Source organism: Eulemur rufifrons, chromosome 8 (genome assembly GCF_041146395.1).
Source record: "Eulemur rufifrons isolate Redbay chromosome 8, OSU_ERuf_1, whole genome shotgun sequence".
Classification (NCBI taxonomy): domain Eukaryota; kingdom Metazoa; phylum Chordata; class Mammalia; order Primates; family Lemuridae; genus Eulemur; species Eulemur rufifrons.
In genome coordinates this window covers 105,487,542-105,509,438 of record NC_090990.1, presented here as the reverse complement: position 1 = coordinate 105,509,438, position 21,897 = coordinate 105,487,542, and the positions used below count along the sequence as shown (strand labels likewise).

The 21,897-nt window shown below is 41.9% G+C and overlaps 1 protein-coding gene across 1 annotated transcript; it reads left to right on the top strand.

The window, feature by feature from the left end:
• Nucleotides 1-398: 398 nt before the first annotated feature.
• Nucleotides 399-21,006, top strand: CD160 (CD160 molecule). Its single transcript, XM_069478884.1, has 5 exons — nt 399-448; nt 13,448-13,590; nt 15,820-16,137; nt 18,561-18,695; nt 20,896-21,006. The coding sequence occupies exons 2-5, from the start codon at nt 13,518-13,520 to the stop codon at nt 20,901-20,903; spliced, it is 534 nt and encodes a 177-aa protein (XP_069334985.1). The 5' UTR covers nt 399-448; nt 13,448-13,517; the 3' UTR covers nt 20,904-21,006.
• Nucleotides 21,007-21,897: the final 891 nt, after the last annotated feature.

The window sequence follows — 21,897 nt, the reverse complement described above, 5'->3', positions numbered from 1 at the left end:
TATTATCAGTCCTATCTTTATTATAAATTATCAAGCAAAAAATCTTTGTCTCCTAAGGTAAAGAAAACAATTTTAAGGGGTGGTTTTTCTCAGCCCTCTCAGCACCTTAGTCTATTAATACCAAAAAAAAAAAAAAAAAAGAAAGGAAGGAAGAAAAGAAAGAAGAAAAAAGGAAGAGGAAAAGGAGAAAGAAGCGGAGGAGGAGGTGCAGGAGAGAAAGGAAACAAAAGTCCACAGTAGGGGTGGAGGAAAGGGGGGTAGGAAGACCTCTGACTGCTAAAACCCACTCTGTGGTTTTCAAAGACCAAATGTAACAGTCCTGAAGACATGAGCAATGACGAAAGTGGGGAGATGGGGTTTTAACAAGACCAAAGAGCAATCTGAGGGCTGAGAGCTCATTCAGCGTGAGCCTCCCCGTCTGAGAGCAAGAAAGAACTTCTGCCCTGAGGTAAAGAGGCATATTTGGGGACTTGGGGTCTGGGAGGAGGATGGGACAGTTGACAGAACTGCTCAGGTGAGGACAGGTCGCGAGTGTAGTGATGTGATCACAGCTCACTGCAGCCCGGAACTCCTGGGTTCAAGCGATCCTCCTACCTCAGCCTCCTGAGTGAGTAGCTGGGACTACAGGCGCACCACCATGGCTGGCTGAAACTTGCTTCTTGAAGGGAAATGTCCTCTGCCCTCAGGAGCCTGGGGAAGAGAAGGTTACTTGTGCCAGCCAGGCTGGCATGCTCACTCTTCTTCCATGGGCTTTCAGGGATCCTGGCCCTATTCTGACATTCCTCAAATGGGAAAGAGCCACACTGTGTTCACGGGAGGGAGATCCAGGCGAATACCTTAAAGGAGCTTTACCTGACAGAGCCTCAATCCCTTGTGTTGTTCGAAATCCTCCAGGTTACCTTATTTTGTTCAGTGCCCCAGTGGGGGGAGGGTGGGGGAATGAAAGACAAAGGGTCATTTTTGCAAATAAAAAGGAGATAAAGAATTACTGGAGCGGCTGGGGCAGTGACTCACGCCTGTAATCCTAGCACTCTGGGAGGCCAAGGCGGGTGGATCGTTTGAGCTCAGGAGTTCGAGACCAGCCTGAGCAAGAGAGAGACCCCCGTCTGTACTAAAAATAGAAAGAAATTACCTGGACAACTAAAAATATATATAGAAAAAAATTAGCCGGGCATGGTGGCGTATGCCTGTAGTCCCAGCTACTTGGGAGACTGAGGCAGTAAGATTGCTTGAGCCCAGGAGTTTGAGGTTGCTGTGAGCTAGGCTGACGCCATGGCACTCTAGCTAGCAGAACAGAATAAGACTATCTCACAAAAAAAAAAAGAATTACTGGAGGAAAGTTACCAAGGTTTGGATCAACCCCCCCTGGAGCCTGCAAAGCTTGAGCTGGTTCAAGTCCCAAGGCTCCACGCAGCTTGGAGCTGGCCCTGGGAGGCACTTCTGAGGGAAGTTCATGTCCCAGGTGGTGCGCTCTGGGGTGATACAAACAAGGGAGGCTTCCAGCCACTGGTGTGTTTTTGGTAGAGTAAACCTGGAAATTCTAAGGTGAAAAAAGTGGTTTAGAGATCACTTTCCCAAATACCAGAGTTACGCCCCTCAGTGCAGACCTTTAGTTTAAGAATCGAGAGACCTGGTTTTTCTACCCGCAAAACGAGGAACCTGGTCTGCAGGAGTTCTTAACAAGCCTCCATGGACTTCCAAGAGGTCCATAAATAGATTTATTCATAGGATTTGTGAATTTGGGGGAGAAATACATCTTTATTTTCACAAATTTTAATTGAAAGTTAGCATTTGCTTCAATCATGAATGTAGGCAATGAACTACAGTAGAATTTGCCATCACTAGAAACCACAGACACTTTCAAATCTCATTAGAGTTGCTACAGATTTCTCCACATGTCATTTACACTTATCACTACTACGAAATTACCATAGCTATTGGGCCGATGCTATATCTAAAGAAGCTACTATTGTATCACACGTTCTTCTAATGTTTTGACAACTGCCTTGTTATAATTTGTTTTCTTTGTCATTCTATGGATTTTAATTTTTAAATGTTATTCTGAGAAGGGGCTCCACATGCTTTTCTCTGGGCATCTTTTTCAGTTCTATGGGAGATGTACATAGAAAGGAATCTGCGGAGCTAGAGCTGACCTTTCAGCTCCTCTGAGAGGTTAGATTTGGGCTTTGGTGGCAGATAATGGAGTCTCTTCCTTATAATCTTGTCCCCGCAGCGACAGTCACTCCCCAGAAAACCGTGGGCAAAGTTTTATGTGTCATTTAACCATCACAACATTCCCATGAGGTAGCTTTAAACACAAGAGGAATGTGAGGCTGAGCGAGGTTAAGTAACGTGCGAGATCACATGAAGCTTGGATTTGAGGGCAGGAGTCCACGCAGCTCCAGGACCACCGAACCAGGGAGCCTCCGACTTACAGAGCCGGGAGAGGAGGGCGCTGGCCGCCGTGCGCAATCTCTTACCCAGCCCCGGCGGCCAACGCAGTTTAGGAGCCCCAGGGGAAGACTCAAGTGAGGACGCCAACTTAATCTGCACTCTCGTCCCTGCCCACTCTGGAGCGCCACGTTTTATCAGGGAGGGGAGACCTGCCCGTGGCTTACAGTGGGCCCAGAAAGTTCCAGACTTCCCACCTCCAGCCCCCTCCCCGCTATTGAGGGTCACTTGCTGCTCTAGTACAGGATGAGTCTCCAGGACCCACTAGACCCAACCTTACACCACCCCCCGACCTCATCTCCACTCCTAGCTTAGGCTTTCCCCGGCTGGTCCCCACCTCGCGTCTCAGCGGCAAAAGGGGCGGAAGGCTGGACGGGTGAACTGCGAGGAGCGGGCAGAGGGTCACCTCCGACTGCAGCTAGAAGGCAGCGCCCTCTAGCGGTCGGAGTGCAGAGTCAGCGATGCCAGCTCCGCGGGGTCCCGCCTGCCGCACATCAAGGTGCTCTCCCTCCCGGGCACCAAGGTCACTTCTTCCAAGAGCATCTTTGTCCCATGGCCCCCGCCGGCCCCCAGCCCTGCTGAAGGGCCCACGACAGACTTACACGCTGTGTTCCAGCTCGGCGCTAGGCACCGCGAAGCCCGGCCACTCTCGCGGAGTGACTGGCTGCATCAGCACCTCCGAGCCGGTCAGCCTGTCTGCCACTCTGTTCTGCAAAGCAGTCCCTACCCCGCACGCCTCCCATTCCGCTGCACCAGTCCCTCAGGAAACACGCCTAGAGAAGGGACACGACCTTCTCAACATTCATAACTGCCTAGTGCAGAGCCAGGACTGAAAGCCACATCTCCCCAGCCAGTCTCCCACCTTAATTCACCCACCGTGTCCTTCAGCACGAGCTTCCCAAAGACGGCAAACATCTGTCAAGGCCCAACTCCGCTGCCATCTTGCAGCCTTGCCAGATCCCTCATTCAGAATTTCTCCTTTCCTATTGCTTAATATACTTTATGACCTTATTGTCTGTCCTTCTTAGTACAGTCCTCCTTGTGTTGCAGTTGTTCGCGAACAGACGGGTGGCTGTGAGTAGAGGGACAAAGGGAACTCCAAGAGAAGGATTCTCATAACCTGGGTTAGAATCCTAGCTCCCTCCGCTTAAAACCTATGATTCTGGCCGCCCAGGTGGCTCACACCTGTAATCCTAGCACTCTGGGAGGCCGAGGCAGGAGGATCCCTTGAGCTCAGGAGTTTGAGATCAGCCTGAGCAGGAGCGAGACCGGTCTCTACTAAAAATAGCAAAATTAGGTAGGCATAGTGGCCCGCGCCTGTCCCAGCTACTTGGGAGGCTGAGGCAGGAGGATTGCTTTAGCCTAGGAGTTTGAAGTTGTAGTGAGCTATGACGATGCCACTGCCCTCTAGCCCTGGCGACAGAGAAAGAAAAAAAAAAAAAGAAAGAAAGAAAAAGCTGTGATTCTAAGCAAGTCGCAAGTCCTCTCCAAGCCTCTGTAAGCTTAGCACAAATGACAAATTAAAAAATAATAGCTTAGTGTTTTGTAAGAACTAAACTCAATCGTATATGTGGATGCACCTGGGACACTGTAAATTGCCTCCAATATAAGGAACCATAAAAATAATCGTGACTAACATTTATTGAGGCCTGACTCTATGCCAGGCACTACACTAAGTACTTTACATAGGTTACCTCATTTAACCTTCACAATATCCTCTTTCTATCCTGGAAAGGGGATATTATTATCATCATTTTAAAGATCAATAAACTCAACTTCAGAGAAGTTAAGAAACTTGCCCAATATTACATAGCTAGTAAGTGCCAAAGCCAGATTTCAAACCTGTTGGTCTGACTCGAGACTGCATTTAACCACCCAAATAGTCTACCTCTGCTGTTTTAGTGATCTGTCTGTGTTCCGTAGTAGTCTCACACATAATAGATGCTCAGAATTTGCCAAATGTGTCCATTTATTAAGGGCTGAGCATAGTGTCTGGCCCAGAAGCCTAAGAGACTTGTCCAAGTCACACAACTATTGAGTTTTAGGACCACGATTTGAACACACACACTCGGGCTCCAAAGTCTGTGCTTTTTAACCATGATCCTGGGCTGAATGAATCATTGCAATCCTTCTTTATCTTCCTCTTCAAATCAAATGATGCTTTGTAGCTAGACACAAACCATGTCATTAAACGCTCAATGTTTTGTTTCAAGAGTCACCAGGACATTCTGGTGGAGACATGGCACAGCATGAAGGTGTGATAACAGGAGAGGGGCAGGAAGTCAAGGCTAGGGATTGACATTGAGGCCACACCAATGGGCTGCTGCTGGGATTTTTTATTAGGATTGTGACAAATTTATAGATAAATATAGGGAAAATTAACAACTGTCTCTACTTAGATTTTCTTTTATGTTCCTTAGTAGTATTTTATAGTTTTCATTCTATAGATCCTATTAGAAATCTTGTTACATTTTCTCTGGGCATTTTATGGGTTTTTTTTTTTTTTTTGGTTGTTATTGCTATTATGAGTGGGTTTTTTCTTCTATCATTTTCTGACTAAAAATTATATCTAGGAAAATGAATAATTTTATGCATTCATTTTATAAATGAATGTTAAATTTTATTTATTTTATATATTAGTTACATACCTGAATTTAATTTACTTATTATTTTATACAAATTTTAATTATATAACATTCTAGTCTATGGATATGCCACACTATTCTCTTACCAATGAGTATTCGCCTATTCCTAATTTTTTGGTATTACAAACAACACTGCAGTGAATATCCTTGTATAAATATTCTAGCACACTAATGCTTTTATTTCTGTAAGATAGAGCCAAAGGTACAGTGTATGTGCATTTTAAATATTAATATATAATGAGGCTGGGCACAGTGGCTCATGCCTGTAATCGCAGCACTTTGGGAGGCTGAGGTGGGAGGATTACTTGAGGCCAAGAGTTTGAGATCAGCCTGGGCAACATAGCAAGACCTTGTCTCTACAAAAAAAAAAAAAAAATAGAAAAATTAGCTGAGCATGGTGGCACATGCCTATAGTCCTAGGTACTTGGGAGGCTGAGACAGGAGGATTGCTTGATTCTGAGAGTTTGAGCCTACAGTGAGCTATGACTGCGCCACTGCACTCCAGCCTGGGCAAGAGAATGAGGCCCTGTCTCTTAAAAACACACACACACACACATATGTATGCGTGTATATATGCACACATAAAATGAGTATTTATTTCCTCAAAGCACTATAACAATGTATATTTCTACCTAGAGTGAATGGTTGTGCCTATTTCCTCTCACCCTTACCAGAATTGGATTTATCAATCTTTTAAATATTTGTTCATCTAATAGGTAGCAATTCTGAAATTCTGAACTCTGAACTTTTTATTTTAAATTGCACTTCCTTGATTACTTGTTTATTATTATTTAAATTTTCTATACGTTTTTTGTCTGCTTGATTTATAGTTGAGAAAGAGGTGTTGAAATATGGGTATTATTCCCTTTTAGATTTACATGGTCATTCATATATTTGAATTGGAATTATTTTATTTTTTCTTTCTTGGTTTTTTTTGGGTTTTTTGAGACAGAGTATGGCTCTGTTGCATGGGCTAGAGTGCAGTGGCATCATGATAGCCATCCTCAAATTCCTGGGCTCAAGTGATCCTCCCACCTCAGACTCCCAAGTAGCTGGGACTACAGGAAGGTGCCACCACGCCCGGCTAATTTTCTGGTTTTTTGTAGAGAGGAGGTCTCGCTATGTTGCTCAGGTCGGTCTCAAACTCCTGGCTTCAAGTGGCCCTCCCACCTCAGCCTACCAAAGTGTTAGGCTCATAGGTGTGAGCCATCATGCCTGGCCTTTCTTTTCTTTTTGAATGAATACTTCCATTCCACTTCTCACACAGATTAATGTAATATATATTATGATTGAAAGTATTTTTAATATCCCGTCATACATTTCTGCAATAAAAATATGCAAGTGAATTGAAATTAGAGCTTTTTAAACTTCCCATGACCACAAAGTTGTAAATATTTTTTAAAACTTCCTTATTAATGTATGATTATCAAATAATAAATTTTGGTAAACGATTATTAAACATGATACTTCAACATTTTATATACTCTTAAAGTAATGGATTGGCTTTTTAAAAAATTTAGTTTTATCTGTGAATGAATATTACTTTTTACTGAAATGAGTAAGTGTTCAGCATCAATTTTATTTCTGTTTTTCCTTTTTTACAAATGTTTGTATTGAGAGATAATGTTCACATAAATAAGTAGATGAGAATGAAAGGAATTTTAAATTTTTAAATAGCAGTATCATTCTATTCTTTGAACTTTTGTGTCATACATACAGCAAAAATTACATGGTGATCTATCGTAAATGATCAACTTCGTTATTTTTTGGCTAATGTATTTGTGAGGTACAGGCTAAATTTCTATAACAAAGAAATGGGATAAAAAGATGCAGGGGCCTAAACAAAACATAGTTTTATTTCTCTCTCACATAAGAGTCCTGGGTGGTCTAGAATAGGTAGGATACCTTGCTCCATGAGGTTTTCTAGGAACGAAATTCCTTCCTCTTTCTGTTATTGCTTTCCCATTCCTTAAAATATTGCCCTCAGCTGAATGGCTGAAGCTAGTTCACTTAACTCTCTAACTACATTTCAACCTTGTAGGAACTGCAAAAGAGAAAAAGGATGAGTATTTAGTCATTTTGCTGTACAACAAACCACCCAAACCATGGTGGCTTAAAACAATAATCATTGATTAGCTCACAATTCTGTGTTTGGGCAATGTGGGCCTAGGTTCAGCTGGGTCCTCTACTGGTCTTACCTGGGCTACTCATTTGTCTGTAGTCAGCTGGAGGTAGGCTGGGTGCTAATTGGTTGCAGATGGCCTCACTCACATGGCTGATGCTTGGCTGATGGGGGAAACTTGTGTCATGTGTCTCTAGCCTCTAGCAGGCCAGCCTGATCATTGTCACAGAGTAGCTGGGTTCCAAACGCAGCAAAGGAGGGCAAAACTCCATGCATAAGCACTCTCAAGACTAGTTGTACCATATTTGCTAATAGCCTGTTAGCTAAACCAAGATTCAATAGGCTGAGTGGAGTGGCAAAGTCACATTGCAAAGGGGTATGTATACAGAGACAGGAGGAATTTGTGGCAGTTTGTCTTGGCAATCTACTACAAACAACAAGATCTGAAGTAGCATATACTACTTCCCTTTATCTGCCATTGCCAAAAACTTAGCCACATAGGAACACTTCATCTACAAACAGAGGCTATCTAGGCAGACATGTTCTCTACTAAAACTCAGTGGAGGTGGGCAGGAAGGAGGGTTTATTCAAAAGGGAGAAGTGGGGGAACTGGACGCTGGAGGAAAAACAGCTGTCTATCCCGTAGATGACAATTCCATTAGCTATTTCTTCGATTTATTAGAAGCAAAGAATTAGAAACCACTTGATTTAAGAAAGGGTCTTTTACTTTTCAGCATACCACATTTCAAATTGTCCCTCTGGTTCCCTGGAAATAAAGGTCACCTGGGCCAGAGGAGGGGGTGGGAAAGAGGAGAATCAGCAGGAGGGCTCAACCACAGGTGCCTGTCATGTAAATCAGTGTTAGGAAGGGATGCAAATTAAAGCTGAGGATCTGGAAATTAATTCATTTAATTAACTGTGCCCACATACCTCTTAGAAAATTTTTAATACCTCCTGGGTTATGCACATTTCAGTTTTAAGGCAATTGCTTTATAATATTTTAATTCTGATAGCCTTCTCACTTTTTTTTTTTTTTTTTTTTTTTGAGACAGAGTCTCACTCTGTTGCCCAGGCTAGAGTGAGTGCCGTGGCGTCAGCCTAGCTCACAGCAACCTCAAACTCCTGAGCTCAAGCGATCCTCCTGTCTCAGCCTCCCGAGTAGCTGGGAGTACAGGCATGCGCCACCATACCCGGCTAATTTTTTCTATATATATTTTTAGCTGTCCATATAATTTCTTTCTATTTTTAGTAGAGGTGGGGTCTCGCTCTTGCTCAGGCTGGTCTCGAACTCCTGAGCTCAAACGATCCGCCCACCTCGGCCTCCCAGAGTGCTAGGATTACAGGCGTGAGCCACCGCGCCCGGCCTCTTCTCACTTCTTACATGTTATTTTTCAGCATTTTAGTTCTGGTCTTTGTTCTAACCCCACAAATAGGTATATTTTTTATTTTGGCCTCCTATTATATATAGTTTGATTAGGTTTTTTCTTAAAATTGTCATAGTAAAAACACATACATATAAATACAGTATATAAAACACATAATGGAAGTCCCTTTCATTGGTCCCTAAACTCTCCATCCCATCTCCAAGGTAAACACTCTACATTTTGACATATTTCCTTCCAGATATGTGTGTATGTGTACGTGTGTGTGTGGCACATGGCCCTGTCTGTAGACAGATAGATAGGGATACATACATATATACGTACATACATATACTATATTAAATTTGTTTAAAGGTTTGATAAAATATGAAACAGAATAAAGCTGTTTATTTAAAGAATAATATACTATGACCAAATGGTTTGTAGTTTGTTTAAGATTGCAAGGATGTATCAGTTTTAAGAAATCTATTAAAATAGGCTGGGCGCGGTGGCTCACTCCTGTAATCCTAGCACTCTGGGAGGCCGAGGCAGGAGGATCACTCAAGGTCGGGAGTTCAAGACCAGCCCAAGCAAGAGTGAGACCCCGTCTCTACTAAAAATATATATAGAAAAAATTAGCTGGGCATGGTGGCGCATGCCTGTAGTCCCAACTACTTGGGAGGCTGAGGCAGAAGGATTGCTTGAGCCCAGGAGTTTGAGGTTGCTGTGAGCTAGGCTGACGCCACGGCACTCTAGCCTGGGCAACAGAGTCAGACTCTTTCTCAAAAAAAAAAAAAAAAAAAAAATCTATTAAAATAGATCACTGTACTAAAATATCTATAAAGAAAAATCAGCCTGGCATGGTGGCTCATGTCTGCAATCTCAGCACTTGGGAAGGCTGAGACGGAAGGATAGTTTGAGACCAGTCTGGGCAATATAGCAAGACATAGTCTTTACCAAAAAAAAAAAAAACATAGAAAAATTAACTGAGTGTGGTGGCACATGCCTATAGTCCTAGCTACTTGGGAGGCTGAGGAAGGAGGATCACTTGAGCCCACAAGTTTGAGGCCGCAGTGAGCTATGATGATGCCACAGCACTACAGCCTAGGTGACAGAGCAAGACCCTGTGTCTAAAAAAAAAGAATGAAAAATCATATGGTAATTTTATAGTTGATGTTTAAAGGCCATTAATAAAACATTCAACATCCATTCCTGACATTTTTTAAACTGTTAATAAAATAGAAATAAATGTATATTCCTTAACATAATAAAACACTCATTCCCAAAGCTAGCATAATGCTTAAGAAGAAAACAATTGAATTAAACTCAGAAAAAAAGACAAGAGATTCATTATCACTACTATTATTTAATATTTTTCTGGAAATATTAACCAACACAATCAGAAGAAAGCAATCAGAGATATCAAAAAGGAAATAATTATCATTACTTACAAATAATATGATTGCATGACTGAAAAATCCAAGAGAATCAACTGAAAAATTATTATAAACAATGATAGAATTCAGTAAGGTAGCTGGGTATGAAATTAATATCTGGTAATCAGTAGCCTTTTACATATGAACAATAATGAAGAGTTAAAAGATATAATGAATGCCATAAAGATACAAAGAAAAACCAGTTAAAAGATACAATGGGGGAAAATGACATTTTTAATAGTGACAAAGAAGATAAATCTCTCAGAAATAAACTTAGCAAGAAATGGACAAGGCCTTCATGAAAAAAACTTCCAAATGTGTCTAAGACACACACACACAGCCCCCAAAACACAAGACTTAAAAAGTGAAAAGGAATATAATGTTCTTGTATCAAAAGAATCAATGTCACAAAATTTTCAATTCTCCCTAAGTTAAAATATAAATCAAATATATCCCAATTTAAAAAATACCAATAGGGGCCAGGCGCGGTGGCTCACGCCTGTAATCCTAGCACTCTGGGAGGCCGAGGTGGGCGGGTAGTTTGAGCTCAGGAGTTCGAGACCAGCCTGAGCAAGAGCGAGACCCCATCTCTACTAAAAATAGAAAGAAATTATATGGACAGCTAAAAATATATATAGAAAAAATTAGCCGGGCATGGTGGTGCATGCCTGTAGTCCCAGCTACTCGGGAGGCTGAGACAGGAGGATCGCTTGAGCTCAGGAGTTTGAGGTTGCTGTGAGCTAGGCTGACGCCACGGCACTCACTCTAGCCCGGGCAACAGAGTGAGACTCTGTCTCAAAAAAAAAAAAAAAAAAAATACCAATAGGACTTTTTCTTGGTGGTGGGAAACTAGACAAGCTGATCATAAAAATCAGATAGAACAATTAATTTATATAAAAATTCTTTTTTAGGTGGGAGGGGGAGTAGGGGATGGGTATATTCACACCTAATGGGTGCATGGACACTCTTGAAGCTCTGACACAGGTGGGGCAAAGGCAATATATGTAACCTAAACATTTGTACCCCCGTAATGCGCTGAAATAAAAAAAAATAAAAAATATTCTTTTTCCCCTTTGAATTTTGAACCCTGTAAATGTAATTACCTATTCAAAAAGTTATAAACTACAAAAAGTGTTTACATTTAAAAACATTTATACACACAGAGAGGATTTTTTAAAATAATAATGTACTCATATACATAACTCTGCAATTTGCTTTTTTTGACATAATTATATATTATGGACCTTCCTTCAGGTCTATATTTATAGAACTATTTCATTCTTTTTAACAATATGTATTTTATTGTATGATGAATCGAAATTTATTAAACCATTTCCCTATTGATGAAATTCAGGAGTTTTTCGGTTTTGTGCAGCTTGAGCTTTTGATATGGGGGTAATTTTTCTTAGGCAGGACAAGAAGATATAAATACAAAAGACAAAGCAATAAAAATATTGGAAGAAAATCATAACCTCAGCCTAAGGGAAACTTTCTTAAACAATACTGGAAATCCAGACAACTTGAAAGAAAAGACAGATACGTTGTTTGTTGCTGCCCGATTACAGAATGGGGGATGAACACATAAACATACATACAGACACACGGAAAAAACACATGGACACACATAGACGGTAAAGACTGCAGTACGGAAAGCAGCAGTCCCTTAATTTTTATACTCCTATTGTCCAGCAGCTACTTCCTGGTACGTGACTATCTTTAGAGTCCTGAGGCGACATGTTCCATTTCTTATGGAAATTGCTCAAGGGAAGGCAAACCTTTGCATCTTAACCTTTGGACCTCATTACCCGCTTGCAGGACAATGAGACACACCTTGGCTATTTGCCATAGGAAACAGTTTGTCTATTTCAATAGGCCATTGACCTTTAGCTCCAAGAAGCATTCAGCAGTCAATGGGCTGTGTCCGGATCCCTTGACTTCTAGCCTCAAGGAGCATTCTGGACCCATTGACGTTTGGACCCAAGAAGCACATTCGGCTTCGCTGACTCAGCTCAAGCCAATTCTTGCTCAGGGACGATCCCTACATTATGTTTCATTATATACAAACGTAATTTTTTTTTTGAGACAGAGTCGTGCTCTGTCACCCTGGCTAGAATGCAGTGATGTCATCATAGCTCACAGCAACCTCAAACTCCTGGGCTCAAACGATCCTCCTGACTCAGCCTTCTGAGTAGCTGGGACTACAGGCACTACAGGCATGCATGGCTAATTTTTTCTATCTTTAGTAGACAGGGTCTTGCTCTTGCTCAGGCTGGTCTCGAACTCCTGAACTCAAGCTATCCTCCCACCTCAGCTTCCCAGTGTGCTAGGATTACAGGAGTGAGCCACCATGACTGGCCCAAACGTAAATTTTGCTTGTGGAAAAAAAGCATCATAAACAAAGTCAAGAGAAAAACAGCAAATTGGGAGAACGTGCTCAAAAAAATGGCAGATGGGTTAATATATCTAATATAGAGAAAGCTCCTAAAAGTTGATTTTTTTAAGGAAATGCAAAGAATACAAACAAAATTCATAGAAGAGTAAATACTAATGACCGATAAACAGATGAAAAGATCCTCAACCTCGGCCGGGCATGGTGGCTCACGCCTGTAATCCTAGCACTCTGGGAGGCTGAGGCGGGCGGATCGTTTGAGCTCAGGAGTTCGAGACCAGCCTGAGCAAGAGCGAGACCCCGTCTCTACTAAATAAATAAATAAATAAAAATAGAAAGAAATTAGCTGGACAACTAAAATATATATATATATATATATATATATATATATATATATGAAGTGGCCGGGCATGGTGGCGCATGCCTGTAGTCCCAGCTACTTGGGAGGCAGAGGCAGGAGGATTGCTTGAGCCCAGGAGTTTGAGGTTGCCATGAGCTAGGCTGACACCACAGCACTCTAGCCTGGGCAACAGAGTGAGACTCTATCTCAGAAAAAAAAAAAAAAAAAAAAGATCCTCAACCTCACTAGTCAGGGAATGCAAAATAGAACAAGTGACATCTAATTTTTCATCTATCAGGTTGGCAAAAATAGAAATTACAGATAATATCCAGTGCTGGCAAGGGCATGAGAAAATGTACACTACCAAGCATTCTTGGTGAACACTGGAATGTCAACAACCTTTCTTGGAGAGTAATCTTAGTAGAAAAAATTTTTAATGTTCATATTCTTTGACCCAGCAATCCATTTAGTTTAGAAAAAAAAATCAAAGGCCATAACATAGAAAATATGGTCTTTAGTGTCTCTCTCTTTCCCCAGTACACCTCCCTTGATTTACTGTCTCACTGCTTAGCCAGCTGGACTCTATGCCCACACCCTCCTCCATCTCCATCATATTCTAGCCAACCAAAGCTACTGCCTGGGACAGGGGGATGGGCTTGGAGCCCTGGAAGGCTTTGTCTAGTGGATCCCCCTGTGCTTTCAGGAGAGTGAGGCCAAGGACCAGCAGAGTCAACACTTGCTTCGAGTTCCCGGGCCTGCTAACGAAGTACAGGATGCTGATGGCATCTGGCAGAAGCTGCTGTGCCCTGGCCATGCTGCTGGTGTTTGTGGACATCCAACCTGGTGGTGAGGACAGACCCAAGAGCAGAGACAGCCACCGGGCAGAATACTGGGCTCACAGGGAGGGATGGATCCCATTGTTTTTTTCTGGTGGGGAAGAAAAGGACTCACTTCTTGACACTAATGAAAGAGTAAAAACTATAGTGTCTTTTTCTTTATTGTTAGAACTAATACTATTGCCTCTCCATCAGACATTCTGCCTCTGCTACATGTTGCAAGGAGCGTAGCAATCAATCTAAACTTCCTTCAGGCATTTATATTATGAAATCCAGGTTTGAGACCCACAGACTACAGTCTTTGTCAACTTTATCAATCAGTTTAACCAGTCTGTGCCTCAGTTTACTTATAAAATGGGAGTAATCATACCTGTCTCTATGGCTATACCAAGAATTAGATATATAGGAAAGCACTTTAATAGAGACCCTATAAAAGTCCCAATGGGAGAATGGAAATAAAATATAAACCATTGATAAGTTGATGAATGGCTGAGATTGCACCCCCATCTATCCCATAACTTCTAAGAGGGTGGCATTTGACATCTATGGGGCAGCCGCCATCTCTGCCTCAACATTTTCATGTGAGTGAATTTAGTTTACCAGGTATACCAAGGAGAGTCATACAAGGAAAAACAAGTCGCAGGGGTTCAACCTGCTGAGGGAGTGGGGAAGGGGCGTGGCAGCCTCTGCATCTGTCTGGTGAGTTTTTAGCAGGGAACTGGATTTACCCAAGGCTGGAGTTTTGCAAGGAATCCTGATGGAGGTAATACAGCTACGGGAGCTGTGGGAGGATATAAGGGAGTGATCATAGCAGTGGACTACAAGACATAAACTGCATAAGGAAGTGAAGTTGTGAGGAGAGTCAGGGACAGTAAAAAGGTGGTAGGGTCAATGGATTGGAAAATTAGAAGGTAAGAGACCCTCAATGGTCCAAAGCATTAGCCTGAGTTAATCCAACTGTCTGTTTCTCCACTTCTGTATCTAGGCTGTAGATTACTTACAAAGACAATTATGAGGTCTTCAGATTGGCACCATCAAAGAGTTGAGGTCTTTGGATATCAATGGTCCCTCAATAATTTGTCTGTTTCTCCAGTCAATTCTCACTCTAATTCCAGATGGTGGCTTTTTTTAATCTTTGGTGTTTCCATGACCTCTCTGAACCTCTTATTTGATAGAAAAACTTTTATTCATCCTGCAGTTATCAACTCAAACGCTAAATTCTCTGTGCTTGGCAGAGTGGATGCCTAAACCTATTTGTTTTTTTTTTTTGAGACAGAGTCTCGCTCTGTTGCCCGGGCTAGAGTGAGTGCCGTGGCGTCAGCCTAGCTCACAGCAACCTCAAACTCCTGGGCTTACACGATCCTACTGCCTCAGCCTCCCGAGTAGCTGGGACTACAGGCATGCGCCACCATGCCCGGCTAATTTTTTCTATATATATATTTTAGTTGGCCAGATAATTTCTTTCTATTTTTAGTAGAGACAGGGTCTCGCTCTTGCTCAGGCTGGTCTCGAACTCCTGACCTTGAGCGATCCACCCGCCTCGGCCTCCCAGAGTGCTAGGATTACAGGCGTGAGCCACCGCGCCCGGCCTAAACCTATTTGTTAAATGAAAGAACAACTCTATGGGCCGGGCGCGGTGGCTCACGCCTGTAATCCTAGCACTCTGGGAGGCCGAGGTGGGCGGATCGTTTGAGCTCAGGAGTTCGAGACCAGCCTGAGCAAGAGCGAGACCCCACCTCTACTAAAAATAGAAAGAAATTATATGGACAGCTAAAAATATATATAGAAAAAATTAGCCGGGCATGGTGGCGCATGCCTGTAGTCCCAGCTACTCGGGAGGCTGAGACAGGAGGATCGCTTGAGCTCAGGAGTTTGAGGTTGCTGTGAGTTAGGCTGACACCATGGCACTCACTCTAGCCTGGGCAACAGAGTGAGACTCTGTCTCAAAAAAAAAAAAAAAAAAAGAACAACTCTATGAATGTATGAAAGCTTTGAGCTTATTTGTTTAGTCCCTTAACTCTGATTTTCCAAAAGAATAAAAACTACAGCCAAAGGAGTTAGGTAACATGTCTATAGTCACACAGCCAAAGACAGAGTTAGAATTTGTGTTTCCTGTCCACCAGTGTCTACCAGGTTGTACTCTAGTACCTCTAATGGTAAAAGTACCTATAATGATTATGGTGAAATGCAAGGAACTCTACCTGGCCTCCCAAGGGTAACTCTTACCTTCCCATTCCAGGATGCATAAACATCACCAGCTCAGCTTCCCAGGAAGGAAAGCGACTAAACTTAATCTGTACTGTGTGGCATAAGAAAGAAGAGGCTGAGGGGTTTATAGTGTTTTTGTGCAAGGACAGGCCTAGGGACTGTTCCCCAGAGACCAGCTTGGAACAGCTGAGACTAAAACGTGATCCTGGTGAGGGTGAAAAATCATCTCAGTTGGTGTTCACCATAAACCAAGCCACACCGTTGGACAGTGGGACCTACCAGTGTTGTGCCCAAAGTCAGAAGTCACATATCCGTCTTCAGGGCCATTTTTTCTCCATTCTTGTCACAGGTGAGTCCCTAATACTACTCCTAATGCAACCAGGTGGGACAGTGAGCAGGGGTGACAGCTGGAGATACAAGTAGATGTTTCAGGTCCTGGATTGGCAGTTTCCTTCTTGGGAAGTGTCCTTCCCATTACTCAATGCTTTTCCATCACTCCTAGTGGCAGAAGCTGCCTTTCTTCAAAGCACATGTACAAAGGTAATCTCATTTTGCCTTTAATTTTAAAAATCTTATTGGGGTGGCCATGCCATTTTTAATGACAGGGAGACAGAGTCACAGGGGGGTGAAGGGACTTGTCTGATGCACCTCACTGACCACTGCCAGTAAAAGCAGAGAGAGGTCTGAATTTAGGCCCCCTGATTCCCAATTCAGAGCTCTCCCAGAGATGTGGCTATATTTCTAAATACAGGCAGAGAGAGAGGTTTGACATAAAATGGATATTTATCTTAAGGAGCATTTAGTTGTAAGAAACAGAAACCTGCTCAAGCTACCGTAGACTATGGGGGAGGGGGGGAATAAAGCAAAAAGTGCAGGGGGCCTTTTTGGGTTCCAGTTCCTGGAAATAGAAACCAGAAAGCTGACAGGACCCAGACCAGTTACTCTCTGACTCAGACTCTCTGAGGCAGCGAGGCCTCTCATCTCTGCCTGACTTCGTCGTGTGCACGCTCCTGCTTCATTACTGCCTTGGCACAGGCTCAATATAGCCACTCCAGCCCCAGCTTCATATGATTTCCTCAGGTTCCTTAAAGTGTCCAGTGACCCTCTGTCTTTCTGTATTTCCAGACAATACAGCTAGCCTTCAAAATTTTGGTAAAAAATTACGTTCTACCTAGAATTCTATATGCTGTCAAACTACAAATCAAATGTGAGGAAAGAATAAAGACAGTCAGGCATGCGATGACTCAAAACCATTTTGCCTTCCATGTGATCTCTTTAAAGAAGCTACCAGAGGAAGTGCTTCAGTAAAACAAGAAAGTGAGTCAGTAAAGTGAATGAGATCCTGGAAACAAGGAATCTAACAGGGGGAAGGGGCGGAAGAAATTCTAGAATGAAAAAAGGGCAAAAAGGGCAATTACTTCAGAAGAAAGCAAAAGAAAAAAGGCTTTGGAAAGAAGATCTCTAAGGGGTAAAAAATGGAATTGATATTAATTGATCATCTTTTTGAAGAGCTGTGACAGATCTGATAAAAGGAATAAAGATATGGATATGGAAAACTCTGCCAGTAAAAAAAATACAGTAAAATAAAATCAGGTGATCATTCTCTAGGAAAAAAAACCCAAATTTTACAAAAGAAACATACAAACATGTCCATGATTCAATCAAAACCTTAGTTCCTCCTTTTTTCTTATCCCCATCCAGTCAGTTACTAAGTACTACTAGCTCTTTCCCACACTTATTCCCTTCCTTCCAAAGGTGTTTCCCAGATCTTCATCACCTCACACTTAACATATTCCAGTAGTCTCCTAACTGGGGAGCCCTCTGAGATCCCCAACTGTGTCTTACTCATCTTTGTATCTCCCACACTTAACCACAGGGCCTGTGAGCTGTTGCCTAACAAATGGCTCATCAACTCCAAATACTGTCTCTGCCTCCAATCCATTCTACACGCTGCCACCAGACTTAACCTTTCTAAAATGCTAATTGATACATGTCACACCACCATTCAAAGAGTTTTAATGGCTTCTTACTATAAAGTCTAAATTGCTTTACCCTGGGACTGGAGACTCTATAAAATTTCATCCTACTATTTATATGAATACTCTGCTTCAGTTAAACTACACTAGTGGATACTCCTCTTTCATTCATCTAACAAGTATTTATTGTGCATCCCAGGCACAGTGCCAAGCCTCAGGGAACAGAATGACGTACAACACAGTCTCTGCTCCTTATAACCTAGTATTTGTGTTCTCTAAATATATCCTAAGTGTTTTTACTTGTGAAGGTTCTCCCTAAGAAAGAATGCCTTTCTCATCTTCTCAGCATCTTTAAGTATTAGAGTTAGCACATATGGATGGTCCCCAAATGTGAAAATTAGGTTCCTTTGGAAGATGAAACTAGTAAGACCAGATAGGTAAGATAATATTAACAAACAATGTCTACCATTTACTGAGTGCATACTCTGTGCCAGGCATTGTGCTAAGTGATATTACATTGATTATTCCATTTAATCTCCATGGCCTTTTGAGTTCCTTCAAGGTCTATTTGCATCCTCAGTGTCTCGACACCAAGTAGATTCTATATTTATTTATTTATTGCTGCTTAAGTACATCATCATCATCACTTGTAAATGTTAAAAATACTTATTTGGGCAATGAATTATGCTGGGAGGTATCCTTTGAGATCATATAACAAATGTTCTGAGATGATGCAAAAGGAGGTATTAATGATTTCTGAAACTCTCCCCTGATCCACAATTCTCTTTTGAACCAGAGACAGGGAACTACACAGTGACAAGTCTGAAACAAAGACAACACTCGGAGTTCAGCCATAGTGAAGGCAATCTCAGTTCAGATTTCCTACAAGCAAAAGTCTGGGTGATGCTGGTCACCAGCCTGGTGGCCCAAGGTATGTCCAGAGGAGCCTTAAGCACCCTAAGCAAAAAGGGTGCTTTTATACATCTGACACCTTGGTTATTCTCTAGGAGGAAAAGATGGAAAGGGAAGCCCAGAGGGAGAGAAAAATGCTCAAGCCCTGGCTATCCACAAGAAAATTCAAACCATTGAGGGTGAAACAGGTCCAAAGGTACTAAAGACTTCATATATCTAGAGGAAGACAAATGAATCAGACTTTCCAATGGGTAGGAGGTAAGACCTGTCAGGAAAGAATGCCCGTGGGAGAGGCAAGTTAATAGAGCTGCCTCTACTCACTGCATGAACAGAGGACTACGAGTTGAGGCAACAGATCTCTGGCTGCTATATGAAGATCAACAAGGCAAAAGACAAACATGATCTAGAGGTGGATTTTGAACAATGCAGTTTCTCAGCAAAGGCTGATGGCCAGATTGAGCATATTAAACACTCGTAGCTGAGTCCTCTGAGCACCATTTATCAATATGGATCAGGGTTTTCCCTCTTAGATAACAAAAAGATTGGAACCTGCAATTAATTTGCCACTATGTTTTTGCATTAGCAAGTAACTGATTCAGGCTTTTGCCTGTCCTTGGCATTCTTAATTCCATTTTATTTAGGCTTGCCTCAAATCAATAACTACCACTGTTTTGAGTGTCACCAGAATGTAGCCTCTATAAATGTAGGGACTTTGTCTTGTTTATCTCCACAAAAAGACAGTACCGGACACATAGTAGACTCTTAATAAATTTGTTAAAGAATTTGTATGATGGGCCAGATGCTTTACGTATGGTGATTCTGACCTCATGCAACCCTTCCCAACATCCCCTGATTATTCATCAGGAAACAGGCATAAAGGAGTTAAATGCTACCCTTCACAGGAATTAATACAGGTCCTTCTCACTCTAAAACCTCACACTCTCAGTAATGACCTACTATATGCAAAGCATCTCTCTCTCACCTCCTTCACCACCTTCCTCATTCTAAGACTGCCTCCTCCCATTTCCAGAAACAGGATCTCCTAACACTCCCTATTTCCAGCCCCTTAATTGCAAATGATCAGAGGGAAACATACACCTCATCTGTGATCCTTGGCAAGGACCTGCCAAATGTTAGCCTGTGCCAGTTTTCAGGAAGAACTATGAGTATCAAGCAATCTGACCCTTTAGACGTAATTTTTTATGAATCTCAATTCCCTTGGTTAGGCTACAGTTATCAGTAAAAGAAATTTTATTTCTTCATGCAGATTAAAAATTTTAAAGAGAAAAGGAAATTGAGTCTAGCCATATAACCTACTACCACTTACTCCCTTTGACTCCGAAATCATCCTACAGCAAAAAATCTGAGCTCTTTTTCCCTTTTTTAGTCAGGTGAAAAGAATGAACTTTTGAATCCAATTATTTGTTTTCTCCTATATTCAATTCAAGGAGCTTTAAAGGTTAACAAAAGAAAAATCAAAGCTAGATATTCGATTAAACAAGGAAATAATACACTACTTCAGAGCTTTCTCTTTTTTTTTTTTTTTTTTTTTGAGACAGAGTCTCCCTCTGTTGCCCTGAGTAGAGTGTTGTGGCACCAGCCTAACTCACAGCAACCTCGAACTCCTGGTTAAGAGCTTTCTTTTCTTTATCCTCCCCAACCCCTCAAAGGTTAGCAGAATTATGGAAGAGGTAGTGTTCAGAAGAAGAAAAAGCATACATGTTTTCTCAGGTCCACAAAGACTCACATAAACCAAGTTATCATGCTCACACGTGGGGAAAATGATGAGGGAGTTTCTGGGATCTCTGTGCCTCCCTCAGCTCATGAAGCTAATTTCAATGAATATCCTTGTCCTATCACCATGCCAACAATTCAGAGCTACATGTGGAAAACCTACCTTAAGCAACCTATCTTAACCTACCTTTGAGAAGCATCTATTTCTTCTTTGACTATCCCACCTCCCGGCAAGGAGAAATCAACGGTTGGCTCCCTCCCAACTTCCACCAGGATCAGTTAGATTTGCTCCAGATTACAACCCTCACTTTAGCAATAAGATACAACACATACAATACATTCCCACTTCCCTTTTCCATTCCCTTTATAATCATGAGGTCCTATCAAACACACATCCCAGAACAGGTCAGACTTTATTATACCAGGCATTTTTGCTATTCTAAGTTGTGAAGCAGTAATACAAGCTTTTCTTTTTCTTTCCACAGCTTTGTAAGCCTTGTGCCAAAAGAAACTTTTTAAAAAAAGCTACAGCAAGATACATCTGACACTAGCTTGGTATCTTTCTCGCTACAATATGCACAGAGACAAAAGAAACAGGGCACAGAGGAAGAAATGCTAAATATGCCAAGAATCTGGGGAAATAAAAGCTGGGGCAAATCAGCTGTACTCCTTGACCTTCCCTCCTCATTGTCAGAGCATACCTGCCTTCCTCCCTCCTCAGCACCAGTAAATAAAATGAGCAGCTTTCACAGAAGTGGCTGGTGTATAGTTTTCAAATATTGGATATGCATGTGCATTTTTGTACCCCAGAACAACTTTTCCTCCCTCCCCCTCAACACAGTAAAATTAGCAAGTCAAATAGAATGAGAACACCAATTTTTCTGGAAGAAATTTTTATTTAACACTGTAAAGGAAAGAGAGAAGAAACAAGCAAAGATAAGTAGGAGAAGAAAAGAGCCAAACCCAGTGACTGACTTGGCATGAAAATGAGAAAACAGAGACAGACCATGGTGTTCAACAACATCCACACAGTACAGCTGGAGGAGGAAAAAGATTTGTGCTGTCCAAGTGCACCACAGAGTAAAACTGTCCGGCTTCAACTAAGTATTTGTCAACCTCTTTGGTCATTTCTTTTTACATAATGCCCATAGCAGTTTTTGTAGCCTTTTCTTTTCTCCTAAATTCATAAACCCTCTTATCTTTGTCTTTGGACAGATGACCTCTTGTCATAGTTAAGCAGAGAGGAGGAGGCAGGATATTCCTGATAGGAGGAACTACATGAATAAAAAGGTAGGAACACAATTCAGCTGGAGTTACAAGGCAAACCATCAAAAGGAAACAGACACCTTACCTGAGATTCTTGGCAAGAACCTGCCAAATGTGGGAGCTAAGGTTTATGGGAACAGAGAGAGATAAGGCTGAAATAGATGAAAAAGACCCTTATTAGGGATGGTCTGGAACCTTAAACTAAGGATTTTAGATTTTGT

Excerpts from the sequence above, each read along its gene's own strand:
- CD160 (XM_069478884.1), top strand. The coding sequence starts at position 13,518 with ATGCTGATGGCATCTGGCAGAAGCTGCTGTGCCCTGGCCATGCTGCTG. Across the intron at positions 13,591-15,819 it reads TGTGGACATCCAACCTGGTG|GATGCATAAACATCACCAGC; the intron begins GTGAGGACAGAC and ends TTCCCATTCCAG. Across the intron at positions 16,138-18,560 it reads TTTCTCCATTCTTGTCACAG|AGACAGGGAACTACACAGTG; the intron begins GTGAGTCCCTAA and ends CTTTTGAACCAG.